We start from the raw sequence: 21,420 nt of genomic DNA, 5'->3' as shown, positions 1-21,420 counted from the left end.
GTGGGTGTATCTGTGATGTATCTGAAGAAATGCTTACAAAGTAAGGTAAAAGAAAAATCTTGCTCACATCAACTTGGTCCTGATGTTTGGTTTCCTGTGTGCAATGCAGAATCCAGGCAAGAATGTCTCACAAATTGTACTTTTATTGATGTTCTTTTAATCAAAATAGAAGTTAGAAAAAAAAAAACCTACAATAGGCTTAAACAGGCAGATTCTGTATAAGACACTGGTCTCAGCAGCCACCTAAGAAGCTGCTGAACCTGGCACCTATATAGCCCTAACGGATGGATGCCAAACCTTGCCTGATGGCAGGCCTTCCCCTTCCTGTTGTATCCTGGGATGCACCAGGGAGGGGCCTAAGGCCTTGTTTGGCACAGGTACCTAAGGCCCCTCCCATAGGAGGGCCTTAGACCTCCTTCCTAGTGCATTCTGGAATGGAAGGGGCATGGCTTAAGACTCCGATTGTGCTTATGAGAGGGGCCTTATATACCTAAGTCAATCAAGGCTTTAGGCCCCTCCCCAGTGCATCCCAGGATTCAACAATGAATATGCATGAGATAGATTTTCCTGCACTGCCTTCTTGGTATGTAAATCTCTCTCATACATGTTCATTGTGGTTATCCTGAAAACTTGGCCTGCCAGTAGATCTCGAGGACCAGAATTGGGCAGCCCTGGTATAGAGGGTGGGGGGTGGTCTTAGTGGTGTGGGGTGGGTGTCTGGATGTCTGGATGTTTGGGGGGTGTTGGGGGTTTGAGCTTAAGGGGTATCACCAGTTAGGGGGGGGTCAGGGGTTATGGTGGGGTTCAATGGCTCCAGGGGAGTGGCAGCAGGATGGAGTGGGCATCCTTCCTGCTAGGTAACTTCAGGGGGCATAAGGGGCTCCAGGGGATGGTGACAGGAGGGAGTGGGCATACTGCTGGGATACTTTTCGAGAGGGTGTCATGGGTTCAGGGGATCCACTGCTGTAGTCGCTCTGCTGATCGTGGCAGGGGTATCAGCTGACCCTGTAGGTCTCCCCTAAGCCACGGTTTCAGGGAGGCCTGCTGGCTCAGCTGATTGTGGATTCCCTTGCTGCGATCGGATCAACTGACTCCGTCTAGTTTTAGCTTTTGAAATGTAGGTCAACATTTTGCTGCCCTACATTTTGGACGCCTGTCGTAGCCCTAGGGAGACACCTAGGGCCACTTAAACTCACCCAAGGCCACATTCAGGTGAAACTATGTCCACACCCAAGCCTTGGGCGAGCTTAAGTGTCCCTAAGCATCTCTCTGCACTAGCAACAAGCAACTACAGTGTACCTCTTTTTTATTTTTAAACATGTGTCCCGATTGGTTGCCAGGATGCCCATTTATAGAATCAGCCCCAAATGTTTATTTGTAATGCCTTAGGCCTATAAAATTGTATAAAATCAGCTTTCTGCTTTGATCGGGGAGATGTGGGAAGAAAATTAAGATTGTGAAGATGCTGATGGGACAGGGTTACAAAGTAGTCTTTACTGCATGGATGGGGTGGGGATGGGAAAACATCTTTGGTTGTAGCGAGGGAATGGGGATGAATCATTGTCCCCGGGTCATTCTCTAATCCAAATACCCATCTCATATCAACCTTCAGGTATGACTACACAAAAACCATAATCAGTATCTTAGACAAATTAGCTTCCTATTATCACTAGCATTATATTTCAAATCTGACCCTCAAGATACATGAAAGAACCAAGATCCTGACATCTCTCTTTATTCTACTACATGTAGATTTTATATTATGGAGCAAGAAGTAATTTTATTTAATAAATGGAGGTAATATGGTAATAATTTGTAGTGGGTAAAGTATTATAGAAAAATGTTGGAGTAATGGTGTAAGGCTGGCATGTTCAACTTCAAACAGGTTGTGATCTACTTTTTCTGGCCAAAAGTGCCGGTGATCTACCATCATGAAAATTAAGTTTCAAATTAAATTTTAACCCAATAAAGTTGGAGGATTTCTCCACCCCCCCCCCCCTCTTCATTTTTAATGAACCTTCTGTCATTTACTTGGTTGTGATCAGCTGTTAAGCAAATTAAGCAAAAACAAAACAGAGAGATGAAGATCCAGTAAGAACTAGAAGGGGAAATGGAAGTACATTTTTTCTTAAAGTTTTATTGAATAATAACTTTCTTTAACTGTCTTAATAACCTTCTTTAACATTTATTGAGTAATTTGTGTTAAATTTAGGTTGAGTATTGATCTAGGCTGATCTTGCACAATCTTTAATATTTCACTCTTGCTCATTAGCGAGACATCTGAGCCTGCATTTCATCCAACAGCTTTTTGAAGCTGGGTGAATATTGCATGAGGGCCAGTCTCAGGGAATCCTGGAGATGTTCATCTGTCATGTTGGAATGTTGTGCACTCTTTTTCATTTTCAGTTGGGCAAACGTAGATTCACACAAATAAGTTGAACCGAAACAGGAGTGTACAGCTTCACTGCATCTTCTCGAGTTGGAAAATTTGTCCCTAGGCACTATCTTCCAAAACGATTCTTGCTCAGCATGAGTCTTGAGAAAAATATCATTATTAAGGGTTAATATTTTGTTTTCAGAGATGGCTTGTTCAATGAGTAATTTTTACTGATAGCAGCTACAGTTTCTTTAATGTCCACATCTACTTTGAATGGGCATAACAAGTACTCCACAACTGTTCTAATTTTTGGGAAGTCATAGAATCTATTTTCGAATTCCTGGATAACAGAACAGATTTCTGTCACATACTTCTCGTTCTGAAAAACAAAATTTGGATATTGTCCCAACTGGTCCTGCAGATTAGGAAAATGATCAAAAGTGTTGTTTGCAAGGTCAGTCTTCATTAGCTCATATTTGCTCTTGTAGGATGAAACTGTACTCATCATCTCACCAATGCATTTTTTTTACCTTGTAGTTCAAAGTTCATATCACTTAGTTCGCCTATAAAGTCAGCGAGAAATGTCAGATCACATAACCACTCCTCATCTTCCAACTCTGCTTGGTAATCTCCCCTCTCCTTCAAAAAACTTCTTATTTCATTCAGCAAATCACAAAATCTTTGCAGAAATTTGTGCCTACTTAGCCACCTTACATCTGTGTGCAAAATGATTTCTGCTGCCCCTTCATCAAGAGTAAGATTGAAAAGCTGCCTTTGAAGTGATCTTCCATGAACTGAATTTACAATTTTGAAAGTGTTGTCCATGACAGTCTTTGTATTGAGTCTCTTGAATGCCAAAACTTGCTGGTGAATGATGCAGTGGTAAGAAAGGAAATCTGGGAAGTCGTCATGCTGTCTACAGAGGGCTATGAAACACTTAACCTCATCTGTCATTGCTTTTGCTCCATTTCTCTGCTTTCTTCTCAAAATCTATCTACTTTTCAATGTCTTCCCTTCCCATCTATTCATATGTACCATCTCTCCCTATTTCTTCTTCCTTATTCCCATCTATCCATAAGAAGCATTTCTTCTTATCTCTTCCCTGTCACACCCATTGCTGTGCACCATCTCCTCCCTCTGTTTCCCCTTCCCCTCCATCCATGTGCACCATCTCATCTCTCTCCCATGGACAGACAACTCTGTCTTCCACATTCCCCCCTAATATGGTCTGGCTCAGCTGATTGGGGATAAATTTCCCTGCTTTGATCAGCTTATGGCAGCTGTGGTCTGATTTTAGGAACCCACAACAAAGATAGATGGCTGAAATGTAGGCTGGGATTTTCCGGACCTACATTTGAGCCTCCCATCTTGGTGTGAATCAAGCACAATTCTGTAACCAGCATTGTCACCTGATTGACACACAATCAGTATTCACTAACATGGGTGCCAGTTAGAAAATCTAGGGGTAAGTTGCCTAAAGAATAATCCATGAAAAGTTGGATTTAATTGACCTTAATTTATTAATAAATTCCTAATTTAAGTGATTTTTGTTAAATTCGATCTTTAATAATTCATTGAATCTTTTTTTTTTTTTTTTTAATACCTTTTTTCCCACTGTTTCAGTGCACACATTACTCTGACATCCTTATGTCAATTTTTCAATTATTTGATAACCCATTCTGGAGATTTTTTTCCATGCTTTTTTGTAATAAGGCAAATAAGTAAGGGAATTTCCTACCCCAAAGCACTTTCAAAATAAGTGAAAAGAAAATGCAAGAGATAAGATATATAATCATAGGTGAGCTACAAATGTGGTGTGGCAAGAGGTCACAAAGTAGATGACTTTTATATTCTATTTGGGGGTTTTTGTTTGTTTCTTTTATCCCAGTAAAATGACTGCCTACAAACATACATTTTCATGTCACTTGTATCATAAGAAATAGGGGGGAAAACAGTGACCAGGTGTATTGCAAGGGCTTGTGAGCTACATACATACACACACACTCTCTCACTCACTCAAGGCATAGGGGTGAGAATGAGTCAGTAAAATAAAGAAATGAGAGGAGGTGAGTGAACACTACTCAGTGCAGGGTATGCCGGCCAACTGGGACTCCAGGAATTCCAACTGATGCCCTTTACATAAGGCAGAAAAAATGAACTCCCTATCCATTTACGAGGGGGTGCTGAAAAGTTCTCAGCCGAACCAACCAATTTCCGAAATTCTGAGTGTTATTTTGCCACTGTAGGTGAAGAGTGTTATCTTATTTCATTGAATGTCTATTTGCAAAAACCAAATTCTTTGTTTTGACATTGTTTCAGATCATTCTCTTCTTGGTTGTGCTGAGAACGTTTCAGCACCCCCTTTTATATGATCACATAAGAGCTCAGAAAATGATCCTACTAATGTGTATCATAAATAGAAAACCAATTCATAACCTCTTGACAAACTGTGCTGACACCACTGGGTTTAGCAAGTTTTCTACTCTCCCAGCTCATTTACCCGCTTCTCACAGACATGAATAACAGGAAATGTAATAAACTGAAGGGAGCTACAAACCTTTTGTAAGGAAAGTTAAAAAAAAAAAAAAAAGAAAGAAAGAAAGAAGAAGATTGCTTTAGTTCTGAAAAATATAAGCTGAAGGGGTAAGGAAAAAGAAGATAATTTTACTAAACTACAAATGATTGCAGAAAGAAAAAGACAGGCAACAATATCTGGAAAAGCTAAGAGAAGCTGGTAAAGAAGCCAGGAAAACAAAACATGGAAACGAAAGAAAAAAAAAAATGTTAATATGATAAAATGGGGAGGAGAAGAAGAAAATTTTTAAAAATATATGTTATTGATACAAGAAAGTACAGAAATTGCATTGTGAGGCTGAAGGGTGAATGGGGAGGAATATAAGAACATAAGAATAGCCCCACTGGGTCAGACCAATGGTCCATCAAGCCTAGTAGCCTGTTCTCATGGTGGCCAATCCAGGTCACCAGCACCTGGCCAAAACCCAAGGTGCAGCAATATTCCATGCTACCGATACAGGGCATTATTTTCAAAGATGCAAGGTACAGGGTGAAGTGTAACAAACAAAATGGAAACCAGAAAGAGGATTGGATATAGTAAAACAAACTGGCTTCAATAGAAGAAAAGGAGTGATTGAGAAGTGACCCAATTAGGCTTGAAAAACTGCTCAGAAATATGAAACTCTGAAGGGAAGGCTGTTAAACCTACCTTGGAGAAGAGTTCACCTTCCAGTCAATGCAAACTTAACAAGTTCATGGGCACACTCAAAAACTCCAAAGATTTTTGAAAAAACAAAGTTTCAAAGTCTTTCTGTTTTATGCAAGAAATGTCTTCATTTGGTAAAAGTTAAAACTGCCACCACTGAGTTACTTAGCTCTGTTTATTGTCTTTGGGGGTCCCAACGTGGCCGCGTTTCGAATCCCGCTTCAGGAGACCCGATGTAGATGAAAATCAGAGAGTAACAAATGTGGACATGTGTGAATCTACAGTTCTTCATTAGCTAAATACTTTTACTGGTCGTGATGTTCAGTTGTATCACGGCTCTGGAGACTGACATGTAACAAACTCAAATTGCCAGCTGGACGACACCCTGAGATATGGAATCCTTGATGAGCCAGTCGTTGAGGTAGGGAAACACCTGAAGACCATGGTTCCTGAGTGCTGCAGCCATTACAACCAGGCACTTGGTGAAGACTGTGGGTGACGAGTCCAGGCCGAAAGGAAGCACTCGGTATTGAAGATGAAGATGTCCCACCCGAAATCTGAGGAATTGACGGGAGGCCGGATGAATGGGAATGTGAGTGTAGGCCTCCTTGAGATCCAGAGAGCATAACCAATCGTTCTGCTCGAGGAGGGGATAGAGAGAAGCTAGGGTTAACATGTGAAACTTCTCTTTGACCAGAAACTTGTTGAGCACCCTGAGGTCCAAAATAGGACACAGATCGCCCGTCTTCTTCGGAACAAGGAAGTACCTGGAGTAAAAACCCTTGTTCTGTTGGTCCAAAGGGACCGGCTCGACGGCTCGGAGCCGGAGCAAAGCATGAGCTTCTTGAAGAAGAAGGGCGATCTGGATTAAGTTGGAAGGATACTCTCTTGGAGTTTGTTCCGGAGGAACTTGATGGAACTGAAGAGCGTATCCCTCCTTTACGATGGAAAGGACCCAGAGATCGGTGGTAACAGCCATCCATCGATGGTAAAAATGATGTAGACGACCCCCTATGGGAAAAAGAGGGAAGGGCAGAATGGTGGAAGTTATGCTCTCTACGAGACAGTCAAAAAGGCTGAGGAGCCTTGGGGACGGTAGAAGGCTGAGGCTTCTGCTGAGGCTTCTGCTGGTGCTGTCTCTTAACAGGCATGATGGATGGTAGGCGCCTGTTTTGGTGGATAATGCCGCTGATAGATCAAAGGCAGGCGTGAGGAATAAGCAGGAGCAGGCTTGGGCTTCAGACGTAGAATGGACTGGAATGATTTCTCAAGGTCCGACAGCTTCTTGGTGGCCACCTCGATGGACTTGTTAAAGAGGTTGGCTCCCATACACGGGACGTTGGCAAGCCGGTCCTGGAGATTCGGGTCCGTATCAATGGTCCACAGCCACGCCAGGCGTCACATGGCCACTGAACAAGCGGCAGCCCTTGCAGCGAGTTCAAAGGCGTCGTAAAACGACTGCATCATCTGCAGGCAACGTTGGGACAACGAGGCCAGAACCTCCTGGTATTCGAAGCGAGCCTGAGAGTCCACATAGGGCAGAAATTTCTGCAGGACTGAGAGAAAAAACTCGAAGTAGGTGGCAAAATGAAAACTATAGTTGAGGAACCAAGATGCCATCATCGAGTTCTGGTAGATGCGCCTACCAAATCTGTCCATGGTCTTGCCCTCCCGGCCAAGTGGAACGGTGGCATAGACCTGGGAGGGGTGAGACCGCTTCAAGGAGGACTCAACCAAGAGTGACTGATGAGAAAGCTGGGCACTATCGAAGCCCTTATGGTGCACCGTGCGGTACCTGGCATCCAACTTCCCGGGCACAGCCGGAATATAATAAGGTGTCTCAAAACATCTCATGAAGGTCTGGTCGAGGAGCTTATGCAGAGGAAGCTTGAGAGACTCAGCAGGAGGTTGAGGGAGATGCATCATCTCCAGATACTCCTTGGAGAACTTGGAACCCGAGTCCAGGTTAATGTCCAGATCAACAACCATCTGCCGAAGGAAAGAGGAAAAAGACAGCTGGTCAGCCAGCGTAGGGCCTCGAGAAGGACTCAAAGAAGATGAGGCCTCAGGGTCCACCAAGACTGGGGATCAGCAGGGGGAGAAAGATCCCACTGTGTCCTCGAGCTCCGGCAGAGGAGGCGGTGACGAATCCAGTGGAGAATACTCGAGGAAAGGCTGCTTGCGACGAGGCGAGGCATGCCTCAAGGAATGCTTCGATGAATGCCTTGAACGATGACCAGAACTGTGTCTGGAAGCAGACCTCGACCGTCGAGGCGAGCGTAGCGTCGAGGCGTCCAGCGAGTGAATAGGGCTGGAAGCGGTGGATCGAAACAGAGGTGGTTGGACAGAAGCACCTCGAGGCACCTGCCAAGCCTCGAGGCTCGGCATCGAGGGCAACGGGTCCGGAGGAGGCCCTCACAAAGACTCTGCTCCTTGCATCGAGGGAAACGGATCCAACGGAGGCAATCGCAAAGACTCTGCTCCTTGCATCGAGTGAATCGGTTCCAAGGGAGGCATGGGCAAAGATTCTGCTCCTTGCAATGCATGCTTCGATGCCAGACCAGACACTCGCAGAGACTTTGCTCCCTGCAGCGAGAATGTACATCAAGGGGGCACCGGAGGCAGCTCGACCTCGCGGGAGGCCTCCGCATGCCCAGGCTGGATTTGGGAGAGAAGCTTCGGCCCTATAGTAGTGAAGAGCTCGATGAACTGCTTCTCCATCAAGGTCTGGAACGAAGCCGGCAAGGAGGGATCCGCATCTGCAATGGGACCTCCTGCATGGACTTTGCGGTCCCTGGCGCCGAGGTACTTGGACTTAGAAGCCTTGGGCACTCTGAGCACCACAGGGGGAATGGACTGCTGAGCTACCTGACCTGAAGAGACAGAAGAAGGCACCGCAGCAGGCGTCAGAGTCGAAGCTGGCACAAAGGAAGCAGGCTTGAGGAGACTTGAGGCCGCAGAGGTGGAAGCTGGAAGAGTCGAGGCGGAAGTCGAAGGTGAGGTGCTCTTCGATGAGGACAGCTCTGTTGACGCCTCCATGCTGAACAGCGACTCCCACAAGAAGCAGCGACACTTGAAAGCACATGCAGTAAGTGTGGAGCAAGGCCGGCACGATTTCGGAAGGTGTTGAGGCCCGAGACACTGCAGACAGCGTCGATGAGGGTCCGTCAGCGAAATCGCACGCTGGCACTTGACACATTTTTAAAAACTGGTAATAGGCCGGGACATAGGCTGAAAAAGCTCCGCCGCAAGATCGAAGCCGCGGGGCCATGGCCATGAGGCCTGCCCGGTGGAACCGACGGAAGAATTTTTTTTTTTTTTGAAAAACAATAAAACACGATGAAAAATCAATGATTATGAGTGAAATAACCCAAAACCACGGATCTAGAAGGCACAAGTGAAGGAACTTTGCGCAGAGAGTCGAAGACGGACTTCTCGGCTCCACGGAAAAGTAAGAACTGAGGAGACGCGCCCGGTGCATCGGGCGGGAAGGCACTCGCGCATGCGCGGTGCGTGCGACTGGAAACTTCTAAAGTTTCTACAAGCAAGTAAGCTTGTGAGACGTCCACATCGGGGCTCCGTTGGATGACATCACCCACTAGTGAGAATACCTGCCTGCTTGTCCTGGGATAAGCTGATGCTTCCATAATCACAACCTGCCTCATATCCCTTACCACAAATGCCCCCTAATCAACAAAAGCCTACCTTGAAAATTCACTGCTATCTAATGGAGTAGGGACAGTCACCCCTGCCCTTTGCTGGTGCCAGAAATCTCATGGGATCACTGCTAGGGGCCAAGTTGCCATAAAAGGGGGGAGGAACAACTTCAGGGTAAGGAACAGTGTGCTGAGAACCATATCTTACCATGGCTTCATGTGACCTTGGGCAAGTACTTAACCCTTCATTGCCTTGGGTACAAACTTAGATTGTATGTCCTTCAGTGACAGGCAAATATCTACTTCCTAAATGCAAATTTCTTTGAGCTACATCTGAAAAAGGAGTAAACAAAATCCAAATAACTAAAGATCCCTTTTACTAAAGAAGTTTGTGTTACTATACCTGTTTGCATGTACTAAGCAAGCATTAGCTATTTTCTAAAAATATCTAGTATATCTAGATTTTCAGAAAGCTTTTGACAAAGTTCCTCATGAGAAGCTCCTGAGAAAATTAAACATTCATCAGAGAAGAGGCAAAGTTCAGTGTGGATTAGGAATTGGTTATCGGATAGGAAACAGAGGATAGGGTTAAATGGCCATTTTTCTCAATGGAGGAGAGTAAATAGTAGAGTGATGCAGGGATCTGTACTGGGACCAGTGCTATTGTAGTATCTTACCTATAATTGATCTTGAAATTGGAATGACGTGTGAGGTAATTAAATTTGCAGATGACACTAAACTGTTCAAAGTTGTTAAAACACATGCAGATTGTGAAACATTGCAGGCAGACCTTAGGAAATTGGAAGATTGGGCATCTAAATGGCAGATGAAATTTCATGTGGACAAATGCAAAGTGATGTATATTGGGAAAAATAACCCAAATCATAGTTAACAGATGCTAGGGTCCACCTTGTATGGTTAGCGCTCAAGAAAAAAGATCTGGGTGTCATTATAGACAATACAATGAAACCTACCACCCAATGTGTGGCAGTGGGCAAAAAAGCAAACAAGATGCTAGGAATTATTAAAAAAGGGATGGTTAACAAGACTAAGAATGTAATAATATCTCTGTATCGCTCCATAGTATAACCTCACCTGGAGCATTGCATTCAATTCTGATCTCCTTATCGCAATAAAGATATAGCGGCACTAGAAAAGGTTCAAAGAAGAGTGACCAAAATGATAAAGGGGATGGAACTCCTTTCATATGAGGAAAGACTAAAAAGGTTAGGGCTCTTCAGCTTGGAAAAGAGATGGCTAAAGGGAAATACAATTGAAGTCTCCAAAATCCTAAGTGGATCAATTTTTCACTTTCAAAAATTTCAAAGACTAGGGGATACTCGATGAAGTTACAGAGAAATACTTTTAAAACCAATAAGAGGAAATTTTTTCACTCAGAGAATAGTTAAGCTCTGGAATGTATTGCCAGATGCTGTGGATAGCGTAGCTGATTTTAAGAAAGGTTTGAATAATTTCCTGGAGGAAAAATCCATAGACTTAACTAACCTCTTTCTCATCTAATTTTTAAACTAAACAAAAATAGCAGTCCTTCTCATGTCACTTTCTTTCCTGGCATCTCCACTTTTACCCCAGGACAGTCATAGGAGGATCCAGACAGCACTGACACCCAATCATTCTTGACATACAAGTGCCATCATAGTAACATAGTAAATGACGGCAGACTCAAATGGTCCATCCAGTCTGATCAACTGTACATTCGCTATAAATGAATGATTTAATTTAAATTGTCCTTTTTCCTAGGTATTTCTGGGCCAGAAACCCAGAGCTCTGCCCGGTACTTTGCTTAGGTTCCATTTACTGGAGTCTCCGTCAAAGCTCACTCCAGCCCATCTAAACCATCCCAGCCATTGAAGCCATCATTCAAAATGGTACAGTTATTTGGCTGATCTGCAGGACCTCACCACCAATCACATGAATGATAGGATGTGTGTGATGGTAATGGTGCTGGTGTTGGCTCTGTGTAGAATAGGGGGTGCTGCATAGTGGTAGGAATTAAGTGCATTGGACAAGGGTGTGTTTAAAAGGGATGGTAATGCATGTGGGTGTACTGTATGTGCATTATAGTATATTGGTATGTATAATGTGTAGATATGATTGTGGGAAGTAGTTATTTGATAGCTGTCATCTTTCAGTAACTGTATTAGATTTTGTTCTCTGTCTATCCTCCAACTGGCTGCCTCAATAAAATAATAAACAGTTTCTGTTAGGCTGCATTCTTTAAAAATGCCGGCCTGTCTCTGATCTTTTGTGAACTCATTTAAGAAATCCTCATTTTCTTCCAGTGAGCCACATTTGGTTATTTTTCATCCCTTCCTTGTACACAGACAGGCAAAGTTCTTTGTTAAATACTAAAGAGCTGATGTATTAACATACAAATGGGGCTGCAGGTGTGTAGCATGCACTGAAATGCAAAGCAGTGCAAACAATGGGTTTTTTTTTTTCAAATATAAAATAAAACAAGTTGTTATATTTAAAAACCCCAAACAAATAGAGCACATTATTTGATATTTTAGCACATGCTATTTTCTATGGACTGTTTTTGCATGAGAACTGCTGCAAGGCTAATTAGCATTTTATTTATATGAGAAAGCACCACAATAAAAAAAACCATTCTGTGGAACAAGCTCATTTCCTTAAGGGACCTCACAATTCAATGCACTGGCCCCCCATATGCTGGAAAAAAAAATCTATTCATTTTCATAATAGATGCTTTTAGTACTTACTGGTATATACAAGCTGAAAGCCTTCGTCTGTTTCTTCTGAGTCTGTGTTAAATTCTAGCCAAAGATGGTTTGAAGTGCTGCTTAAAGTCAGTCCCCTCATTGAAGATACCATAAAAGCACCCAGCAGGTGGGCAGTATTATCTTTTCCATCATATATCTATAAAACACAGTTTTTAAATACAGTGGTTACTTTATGCGACTACTCTAAAAGTAATACATCAGTTAGAAAGAGAAAGAAAACAAGAGACAAGGCTTAATGGAAGTTTTTACTGTGATTTTTTTCACTTAATAGATCATTGTACTGCCTTTGTATTATGCATGATTTCAAAAGTATACACAATAATTGATAATAACTGCCCCAGGTACATTGTGTGTGTGTGTGTGAGAATGAAAAGTATATGATTCAATCAATGATCTGAAACAATGCCAAAACATAGAATTTTGTTTCTGCAAATTGACACTTAATGAAATAAGATAACACTCTTTGCAGGTGTGGCTCACTGGCGGAGCTTCTGCTTCTGCATCCAGGGGTTGTGAGATCAAATCCCAGTGCTTCTCTTTGTGACCCTGGGCAAGTCATTTAATCCTCCAATGCCCATTGCTTTGAATGTAAGCTCTAAAAGGCCAAAACCACAAAAATGTGGCATACAAGTCCCCATCCTCCCTTTCAACAAGAATTCAATAACAATGGAATTCCATTATCACCTTTCTTCCTAGGTGCCCCCTCCCCCCCCAATCAGCTATTCAGTCATGACCTAGCTATTCTGTGTTACCAAATCCCAGTAAATTATGTTCAATAACAAGTATCCCATTTGCAAAACCTGTAGTGTCAACTGGCCTCACAGCTATCTGTGGCAATGTCACACAAAGTATACATCATAATATCTCTTCCCCCTCCCCCATTTTCCACACAACTGCAGCCTCCCCCACCCCCAAAACCCCACATATCACAAAATTCCCCAACACAGAGCCAAAACTATCCTCCCCATGCTCTCCCCCCCCCCCCCCACACATAACACAAAACATCCTTTTTTCCATTTATAGAATCAGCCCCTAGGTGTAATTTCCTAATTGCTCATGCCTAAGAAAAGTATTGAAAATGTCTGTTATTTCTATATTTCTATAAAACTTTGCTTTTGTGATCAGGATAGTCAAATTTTGCAATTTACCTATTTAAAATGTGAATACACTTTTAATTTTCTTCTTTTCATTCTTATAAAGTCATAAAAAGCAACATATAAATCACAATTTACATGTATTTAAATTGAAGTTAAACAAAGATGACCACAGCATATTTAGAAGTGAGTAGGTTTTTTTAGATTTGTGATTATATTGTAAGTCCTTTCACAAATTAGCCCTCAGATATAGTCTCTCATCATGTTCTCATTATATATGTCCTTGGTAGTGGAGTTCTGGTGGAAGCACTCACCTTGATCCTCTGAATATGCTCCCATGTTCTCCTTGAATATCTGAAGTTGAGGATCAAGGACATGGACTTTGTGAGACATTCTACAGTCCATTTTACTATAATCCTTCACCAGATTATAGTCAAATTATCTTCACATAGTTTTCAGCCTTATGATTGTCCAGGAAGCCCCAAACCACTGTGACAAAGCTGTTCCAAACTGTGTCCTCCTTCCTGGTTAGCTTCTTAGAAAATTCCTTGCACGCCAGGATTGTCTTTATCTGTGCTCTGACAACAGCTTTGACCTTTGCCTCAGACAGATTAGGGAAGATGTCTTGAAGGTACTTGAAGGCTGCCAAATCCTTATCTAGAGCTCTGACAAATTGTTTCATTAGGCTCAATTTGATGTGCAGTAGTGGCATCAGCAACTGTTGGCGGGGGTGCAATAACAGGAGAACGTTTTTTTTCACATGTGGTAGGATTGCCCACATATTAAAGGCTATTGGGAGCAGGAGTTCCAGTCTATGAGTAGACTTGTACAGATTCCAATCACCTTGCAGCATGGAGGGCTCTGCTGGCAGTTGGGGTGGAGGGGATGGTAGCTTCCCAGGGTAAACTTGCTTGCTTAGCCTTCATTGCAGCCTGGTTGGTCCTGGCCCTGTAGTGGAGGTGTGATCGGGCACCTACACTGGCACTTATGAAGGAGAGGCTTGAGTGGGTGTGTGATAGATATAGGCTTTCTGCTTTGATAACTCAAAGATGGCCACAATTTCTAGATATTTGGGGGAGATACTTTGAGGCGGAAGAAAAGGAACTGGGTTTGGGGAGTTCTTTGAGGGGAGGGGTATGACTTAGGGATAGGGTGGATGTGGCTTGCTTTCTAAGCTATCCCTTATCTTACCTTTTTTTTTTTTTTTTGCATTGTACTATAGAGGAGTACGCTGTTACCTAGGGGGGTGGAGGGTTGAGGGGGAGGGCACTTGGGAGGGGGTGGATGGGGGTTATGTTGGTTCAGGATTGTTCTTGTTATGTCAATAAGATAGGGAGTGAACTAAGAGTGGTTTCTGTAACATTATTATTGACATTGCTTCCTGTTCTAGATGGTTATTTGATTGTTTTTCTGTTTGAAATGCTATGTACTAACCTAAACGTCCATTTTAAAAATGGCCCTCCACATGACCTATTAAAAAATTTACCCTCTATATGAATATGCTCATCTACTACCCACTTAAAAGGTATGTCAGACAGAATTAGTTTAAATAATATCCAGTATAAAGAAAATCAATGAGGGAACCTGAGTACATATCAATATTTTTTTTTCTTTCTGATCTGAGTCTAGTAACAAAGATCAGGGAACGTCTGACTCTTAGAGCCCATAAATAAAGTATGTCACTTTCTAAAATACTGTCTCAAAACAGAGCCTCTGTCTCTTGTAGACACATAAAGGAGACCCAGAGGGTAGTCTTTTTCTTTTTCTTTATTGGAAATTCTAAAACCCTGCTACATCAGGCTGTCTACTGATTGCCTCCTCCAGCCCTTCTAGGTCTCTGTACCTTTTATAACCCTACTATTTTCCACCAGACTATTGGGAAATAAAAGGAAAAAAAAAACAACAACAACAATAAAAAAAACCTGTATCAATGAGGGGAAAGCTTCATCAAAAATCTCCAAATCAGTCCTCTATGAAAGAGTTCGAAGAGGAAAAAAAAAAGAGCAAGTTTTGGAAATTTAAAACCATCAAATTGGCTTGAGGCTGCATCCTGGAATGAATATTTATTGTTCAACAGCTAATACAGAAAACAACCACTCCATAGAGGCCATAACAGTAACAGTAATCTAGAGTGATTACTGTTAGTTTAAGTAAAGCAGGCAATATTCAGTCTGTTAGCACTGGGACACATTCAGTGAATACTGCAGACATTGCACTTGTTTTCAAAGAATACATTTACTTTCTCTCTGAAATCTGATGTGGGTACAAAGTACCCATGAGCATTTTCACCTGCTTTTGTATGGGTAGTTTTTCATGGGAAAGAGCACACGAAGAGTAGTTGAGTGCTTGGCAATTAAAATCCAATATAAAAATGTACAGAGAAACTTAAGGGAGGGCTATGATATGGGTGAGAAGCTATTCAGAACTAGAAGAGAACTTGAGTGATGGTCTCAAGGTAGTGAAACAGTATATTACGGTGGTAATCAGAACCAGAGGGATTCTGGGATGCATAAGTGAATGTATAACTATCTGAAAGAAAGAGGTGATATCGTCTCTGTACAGGTCATTGATGAACTGCTACCTAAAATATTGTGTTCAGTTCTGGAGAGCATCCCCCCAAACAGGTCCTGACAAAGGCAACTAATTGGTGCATGGCATACAACAAAAGTCTTATGAGTTGACTTCAGGACCTTACAGAAGAGGAGAGGAGCGGAGAAACAAGATGGAGGGTATGATAAGAACATTTAAATATCAGAAAGATATTATGAATGCACAAAAAAATGTTAACCTTTTCAACACAGTATTTATCGCACTAGAAGCCATGAGAAAGACCAAAAGGATGGATTCAGGAACAATGTCAGGATTTTGCTTTTTTAACACAGAATAGAGGCAATTCTAGAACCGTGTGTGGGCACTCAGATTCCATTACAGAATACTAGTGTAATCTGGCCTCAATACACCTTATATTTACGTGTCTTCACTGTACTACAGCAGCTGTAGTATAGCTGCTGTAGTACAGTGCAGTTGTAAGGCTGCAGTTGTGCAAATGTGGCAGCTGCATGTGTAACTTACAGTATTCTGTAACTTATGCCTTAGTGGCAGCCCCACCCACTGCTCACCCATGCGCATGCCCTTTTGCATTTACAAATTATGTTATTTGCACATACCTTACAGAATAGTGCTTAGGCATGAAATAAGAGCGTGGAGATTATGGAGCGTGGCATTATAGAGCGTGGAGATATCCATTAGGTAATGAGGATATGCACATGCAAAAAATGTGTTTTTTGGTGGGGGGGGGGATTGTTGTTCATTAGGCTTGCTTTCCAGCTTTGTTTTTTTATTTCATTTTTAATTATGCTTTTTAGATGTGTGCTACAACTTTATCACACACACACACAGATCATTAGTACATGCGTAAATTCATAGAATAAAGTAATTAAACTTATTTAGCACATATGACAAGACTTACTGCATGGGCATAGTATACCTGCACTATCTATTGATATATGTAATGCTGTGCTGCCACATGTACATATTTATATGTACATTCATTCTGCCCATCCGCAGCATCCACTATCTCCTTCTCTCCCTAAGAGGGAGCATGCACAGTTCTTATTTATCACATGCACCCTCTTATGGAGAGAAGGAGATAGTGGATGCTGCAGATGGGCAGACTCGATGAGCCATTTGGCCATTATCTTCCATCATGTTTCTATGTAACTGCCACAACAGTGGAGTCCCCGAGCAACGGGAGGGATTCCCACTCTCTCCAGCAGCCACTGTCATGCCCCCGATGACCCCCCTGCTCCCACCTACCTTGTTCACAAAGCATGGCCAGAGGGATGCCTACTCCCTCCAGCCAGCAGGCCCGCCTCTTCAAAATGATGGACCTTTCCCTCCCCAGTGCATCCTGGGATACACCAGGGAGGGACCTAAGGCTCTGATTGTCCCAGGTTGCTTAAAGCCCCTCTTTAAGCAACCTGGGCTAATCAGAGCCTTAAGCCCTTCCGAGGATACACCAGGGAGGGGAAGGCCCACCATTTTGAAGAAGCATGCCTGCTGGCTGGAGGGAATAGGCGTCCCTTCGGCTGGCCTTCATGAACAAAGTATGTGTGTGTGTGTGTATGTGTGTGTGTGGGGGTGGGGGGGCATGAGGGTGGCAGCAGGAGAGAGTGGACTTCCCTCCCGCTGCCGGAGTGTGTGTGTGTCTGGTGGGTTACTTTATGGTGGCAGTGGAAGGGAGTGGGTATCTCTCCTGCCAATCTTCAATTTGGGGGTCTTTTTTTAAATTTTTGGGTGTATTCTGCATATGTGTTGATCGCTATTACCAACGATTGGCACATGCAAATTTAGCAACCCCCATGACTCTCTGTGAACCTCATTTGTATGCACTGGAGTCCCCTTCTGTAAAACTGGATTGCTTCCTGTATGCCATTTTCCTGCATACAATTTTAATGTTAAAAAAACCCAGCATAAAATCACTGTTCTAATGACGTCGTAATGCTAAAACGCGATAATGTCATAGATGCAGTCAGGATGTCTTTGCGACACCTAAAAGGCAATTCTACAAAGCATGCACAAAACACCACTCGATTCTATAAAGGACTAACAATATAGATGCACTTAAATTCACTGAGCACCGCTAAGCGCAATTCTCTATTGTGTATCTATACATAACAGAATTGCGCCGAGTGTTGTTAGTGATGGACGTCTAAACGACACCTAACTTTTAGGCATCTTTTATAGATTTTGCCCTAAAATGTCTGATGGCATCATAATGTCCTCTCATTTTTCTTTCTGACTGAAAATATCTGAACTGATCTTTATCCCACAGGCTGACCTCTACTGCTGTGAGTATACTGCTAGAGCCAGAAACAGCCATTTCAAGCTAGGCAGCTGCTAAAGGTAGGAGCAAATGGGCATTGCTCTTGCCTGGAAGACCCTCACTGGACCACTAGAGATGTCAGTAGGCTCCAAAAAGGAGGTGGGGGGAAGGGGGACTGATCTCAGGTGGGGATTTATCTCTATAATTTACATATACTATTGTGTGCCTTACCTTTGCTCTACCCAAATTCCATTCACATGTGCACCCACCTGCAAACTACATGCATCTATGCAGATATTCTGGTCATTGTCACCCTAATTCTAAGTTAAACAAAAAGGGCTGAAAATTGTGTGTGCAAATTTTGGCGTATACCATTTTTGTGCACATAATTTACTTGAATAACAGGCTAATTAGCAACAATAATTGCCATTTGAACAAGCAATTATTGGCACTAATTAGAATTAATTAAAAATTACGTTTTTAAATTTAGGCACTGAATCCATGCCTAAATTTTAAGTGCAAATCAAAAAGGGAGGCACAGCAATGGGCGGATCAAGGACATTCCTTTACGTTACATTTGTAGCTACAGAATAAAGGCATTCATGCCTAAATTTATTTAAGAAAAAAAACAAAATTAAAGTACTATTTATTGATTGAATGTTATTTTCTAGGGAAGGATCCTTGATAAAACACATATGCAAAACATGTCGGATCCAAGCTTCCCTGATCATTAAATTTAAAGATAAGTAAAAGAAAATTTTTTTTCACTTAATAAAAGTTATTGAAAAATGTTGAAGACCATAGATACATGTACAAGAGGAAGTTTATAGTAAATCAATTTCAAAATTAGTTGGACCGGCGACGACTGAACACGTTAAGCTAACCTCTATGAGAGATTTTTGAGCGGTGAGTGATGTCGCTGAGGTCTGGGGTAACTACTTATTAGCAGTTGAGAAAGAGTTTATAAGTGATTTTGATACTTGGGATTGAGAAATGTATAAATTTAGGTGGATGCATTTTTGTTGATGCAAATGGCCACATCTAAAGTTAAGCATGGTTTCCAGGTGCAAACACTATTCTATAACTTTAAGCGCAGTTTATAGAAAATTACTTTCTTTCACAACCATGTATAGAATTTACCTTTATATGTGTTCTTGGGGCCTAAGGGTTCCTTTCACTAAGATGCGCTAGCAGTTTTAGCGTGACGCTAGACGCTAACACCTCCATTGAGCTGGCATGTTTTGCAGCGTAGTGCGGCGAACAGCACGCACTAAAACCGCTAGCGCACCTTAGTAAAAGGAGCCCTAAATGTTATAAAATTACCTCTTTTTTAAAAAAAATTCTTTATTGATTTTTAATCAAAAACAGTGTCATACAAATGAAAGAACTAAAGATATTCCACATATTACACTATTATCTATACAGGTAACATAAATATCATTCAATAATTTAATTTTCCTACATATAATAATATCATAATATATCCTAATATACAATACAAATAAAGAATAAAGTTACCCAAATATCACTATCAATATTTATTCCCCTCCCTCCAACCCCCCACCTCCCTGGATGTGTAAAGATAAATAAACCAAAGAAAAGAAGAGATATGATGAAAATACATCACAGTGGCACCTTGGATTGCGAGCATAATCCATTTCAGGAGCATGCTCATAATCCAAAATGCTTGTTTATCAAAGAGAGTTTCCCCATAGGAAATAATGGAAACTTGCTTTGATATGTTACCACCCCCCCACCCCCCGAGGCCAGCAGTGCTGCTCCTCCCCCCACGAGAACCGGCATTGCTCCCCCCGAAGGCCCCCCCGCGAACTGGCACCCCCCCCCCCCCCCCGTGATCCGGCACCCCCCGCCACCATCGGGCATCCCCCCCGCCGCCATCGGACACCTCTCGACGTGAACTCTCAGGCCTTGAGCATGCGCACATGCTCAAGGCCCAGCACAGGAAGCAGATTTTCGGGCACCGGCACCAACGCACAGGACATGCTGGTGCCGGTGCCGATGCGGAGGCTACACTAAAGTAAGAAGAGGGTTTGGGTGGGTTGGGGGACCTCAGGTTGCGGTAGGGGGGTGCCCGATGGCAGCGGGGGGGGGTGCCTGATGGCGACGGGGGGGGTGCCGGATCACAGGGGGGAGAGTGCCGGTTCGCGGGGGGGGGGGGGTCGCTCGCAAATCGAGGCGCGCTCGGTTTCCGAGGCGCCAATTTTGTGAATGTTTTGCTCGTCTTGCAAAACACTCGCAAACCGGTGCACTCGTAAACCGAGGTACCACTGTATTATGTTTTTACAAATTTAGTCAATGGGCTCCAAATTTTATTAAATACCTCACTAAATCCCCTACATTCTGCGCTAATTCATTCATATCTGTATGTAGTACACACATTCACCCACCAAAATGTATAATTAATTCCATCATGGTTTTTCCAATTACTTGTAATCAATTGAATGGCTATACCTGTTAGGATCATAAATAGATGACTCTTATATTTATCTAGAGTGGGTTTCACATGTAAAATTGTTCCACAAATTATAGCCTCCTATGACATTGGAACATTTGAAACTAGTACTAAATTTATTTGTCCTCAAATTGACTTCCAATATATGACCTAGATTTAGAATCAGCAGGGGAGTGGGAGATGGGGTGGGATGCGGGATGGGAGGCAGAATATGACCGACACTTATATGAGCCCCAGTCACTGTTCAGCTGGGTCACTCATAATTGCTAGCAGTCCATTCAGTCTTGCATATTTAATACCAGTTGCCTGTTTAAAGACACACTGACCTAGTGCCGGATGAATATTGACTGGATGATGATTTTATAAGGCTTGGACCACTGCTATTCAATGTATTTATGAATGATCTAGAAACGTGGACGAAGAGCGAAGAAATAAAATTTGCAGATGACACCAAGCTATTCAATGGGGCTAGGACTAAAGAGGACTGCAAAGATTTACAAAGCGACCTAAACAAACTAGGGGAGTGGGCGACGAGATGGCACATGGAAGTTCAATGTAGAGAAATGCAAAGTCTTACACGTAGGAAAAAGAAACTCGAGGTACAGCTACACAATGGGAGGGCTGTTATTGAGTGAGAGTTCTCAAGAAATAGACTTGGGGGTAATAGTGGACATGACAATGAAGCCATCGGCACAATGCGGAGCGGCTGCTAAGAAAGCAAATAGAATGCTAGGAATAATCAAGAAGGGTATTACAAGCAGAACAAAATAAGTTATCCTGCCATTGTATCAGGCGATGGTGCGCCCGCATCTGGAGTACTGCATCCAATATTGGTCGCCGTACCTAAAGAAGGATATGGCGATACTCAAGAGAGTTCAGAAGAGAGCAACACGTTTGATAAAAGATATGGAAAACCTTTCATACGCTGAAAGATTAGAGACTGGGGCTTTTTTTGCTGGAGAAGCGGAGACTTAGAGGGGATATGATAGAGACTTATAAGATCACGAAGG

General features: G+C 42.6%; 1 protein-coding gene across 1 annotated transcript in view; it reads right to left on the bottom strand.

Annotated features, from left to right (window-relative positions):
- The window catches only part of CSMD3 (CUB and Sushi multiple domains 3), a 1,852,015-nt gene that overhangs the window by 650,537 nt on the left and 1,180,058 nt on the right, over positions 1–21,420 (bottom strand). The window contains exon 24 of the mRNA XM_033933128.1: positions 11,998–12,154. Coding sequence (XP_033789019.1) covers positions 11,998–12,154 — 157 coding nt within the window. The remainder of the gene's footprint in view (positions 1–11,997; positions 12,155–21,420) is intronic.

The sequence above is a fragment of the Geotrypetes seraphini genome, chromosome 2 (genome assembly GCF_902459505.1).
Source record: "Geotrypetes seraphini chromosome 2, aGeoSer1.1, whole genome shotgun sequence".
NCBI lineage: Eukaryota > Metazoa > Chordata > Amphibia > Gymnophiona > Dermophiidae > Geotrypetes > Geotrypetes seraphini.
This window is presented reverse-complemented; position numbering and strand designations above follow the sequence as displayed.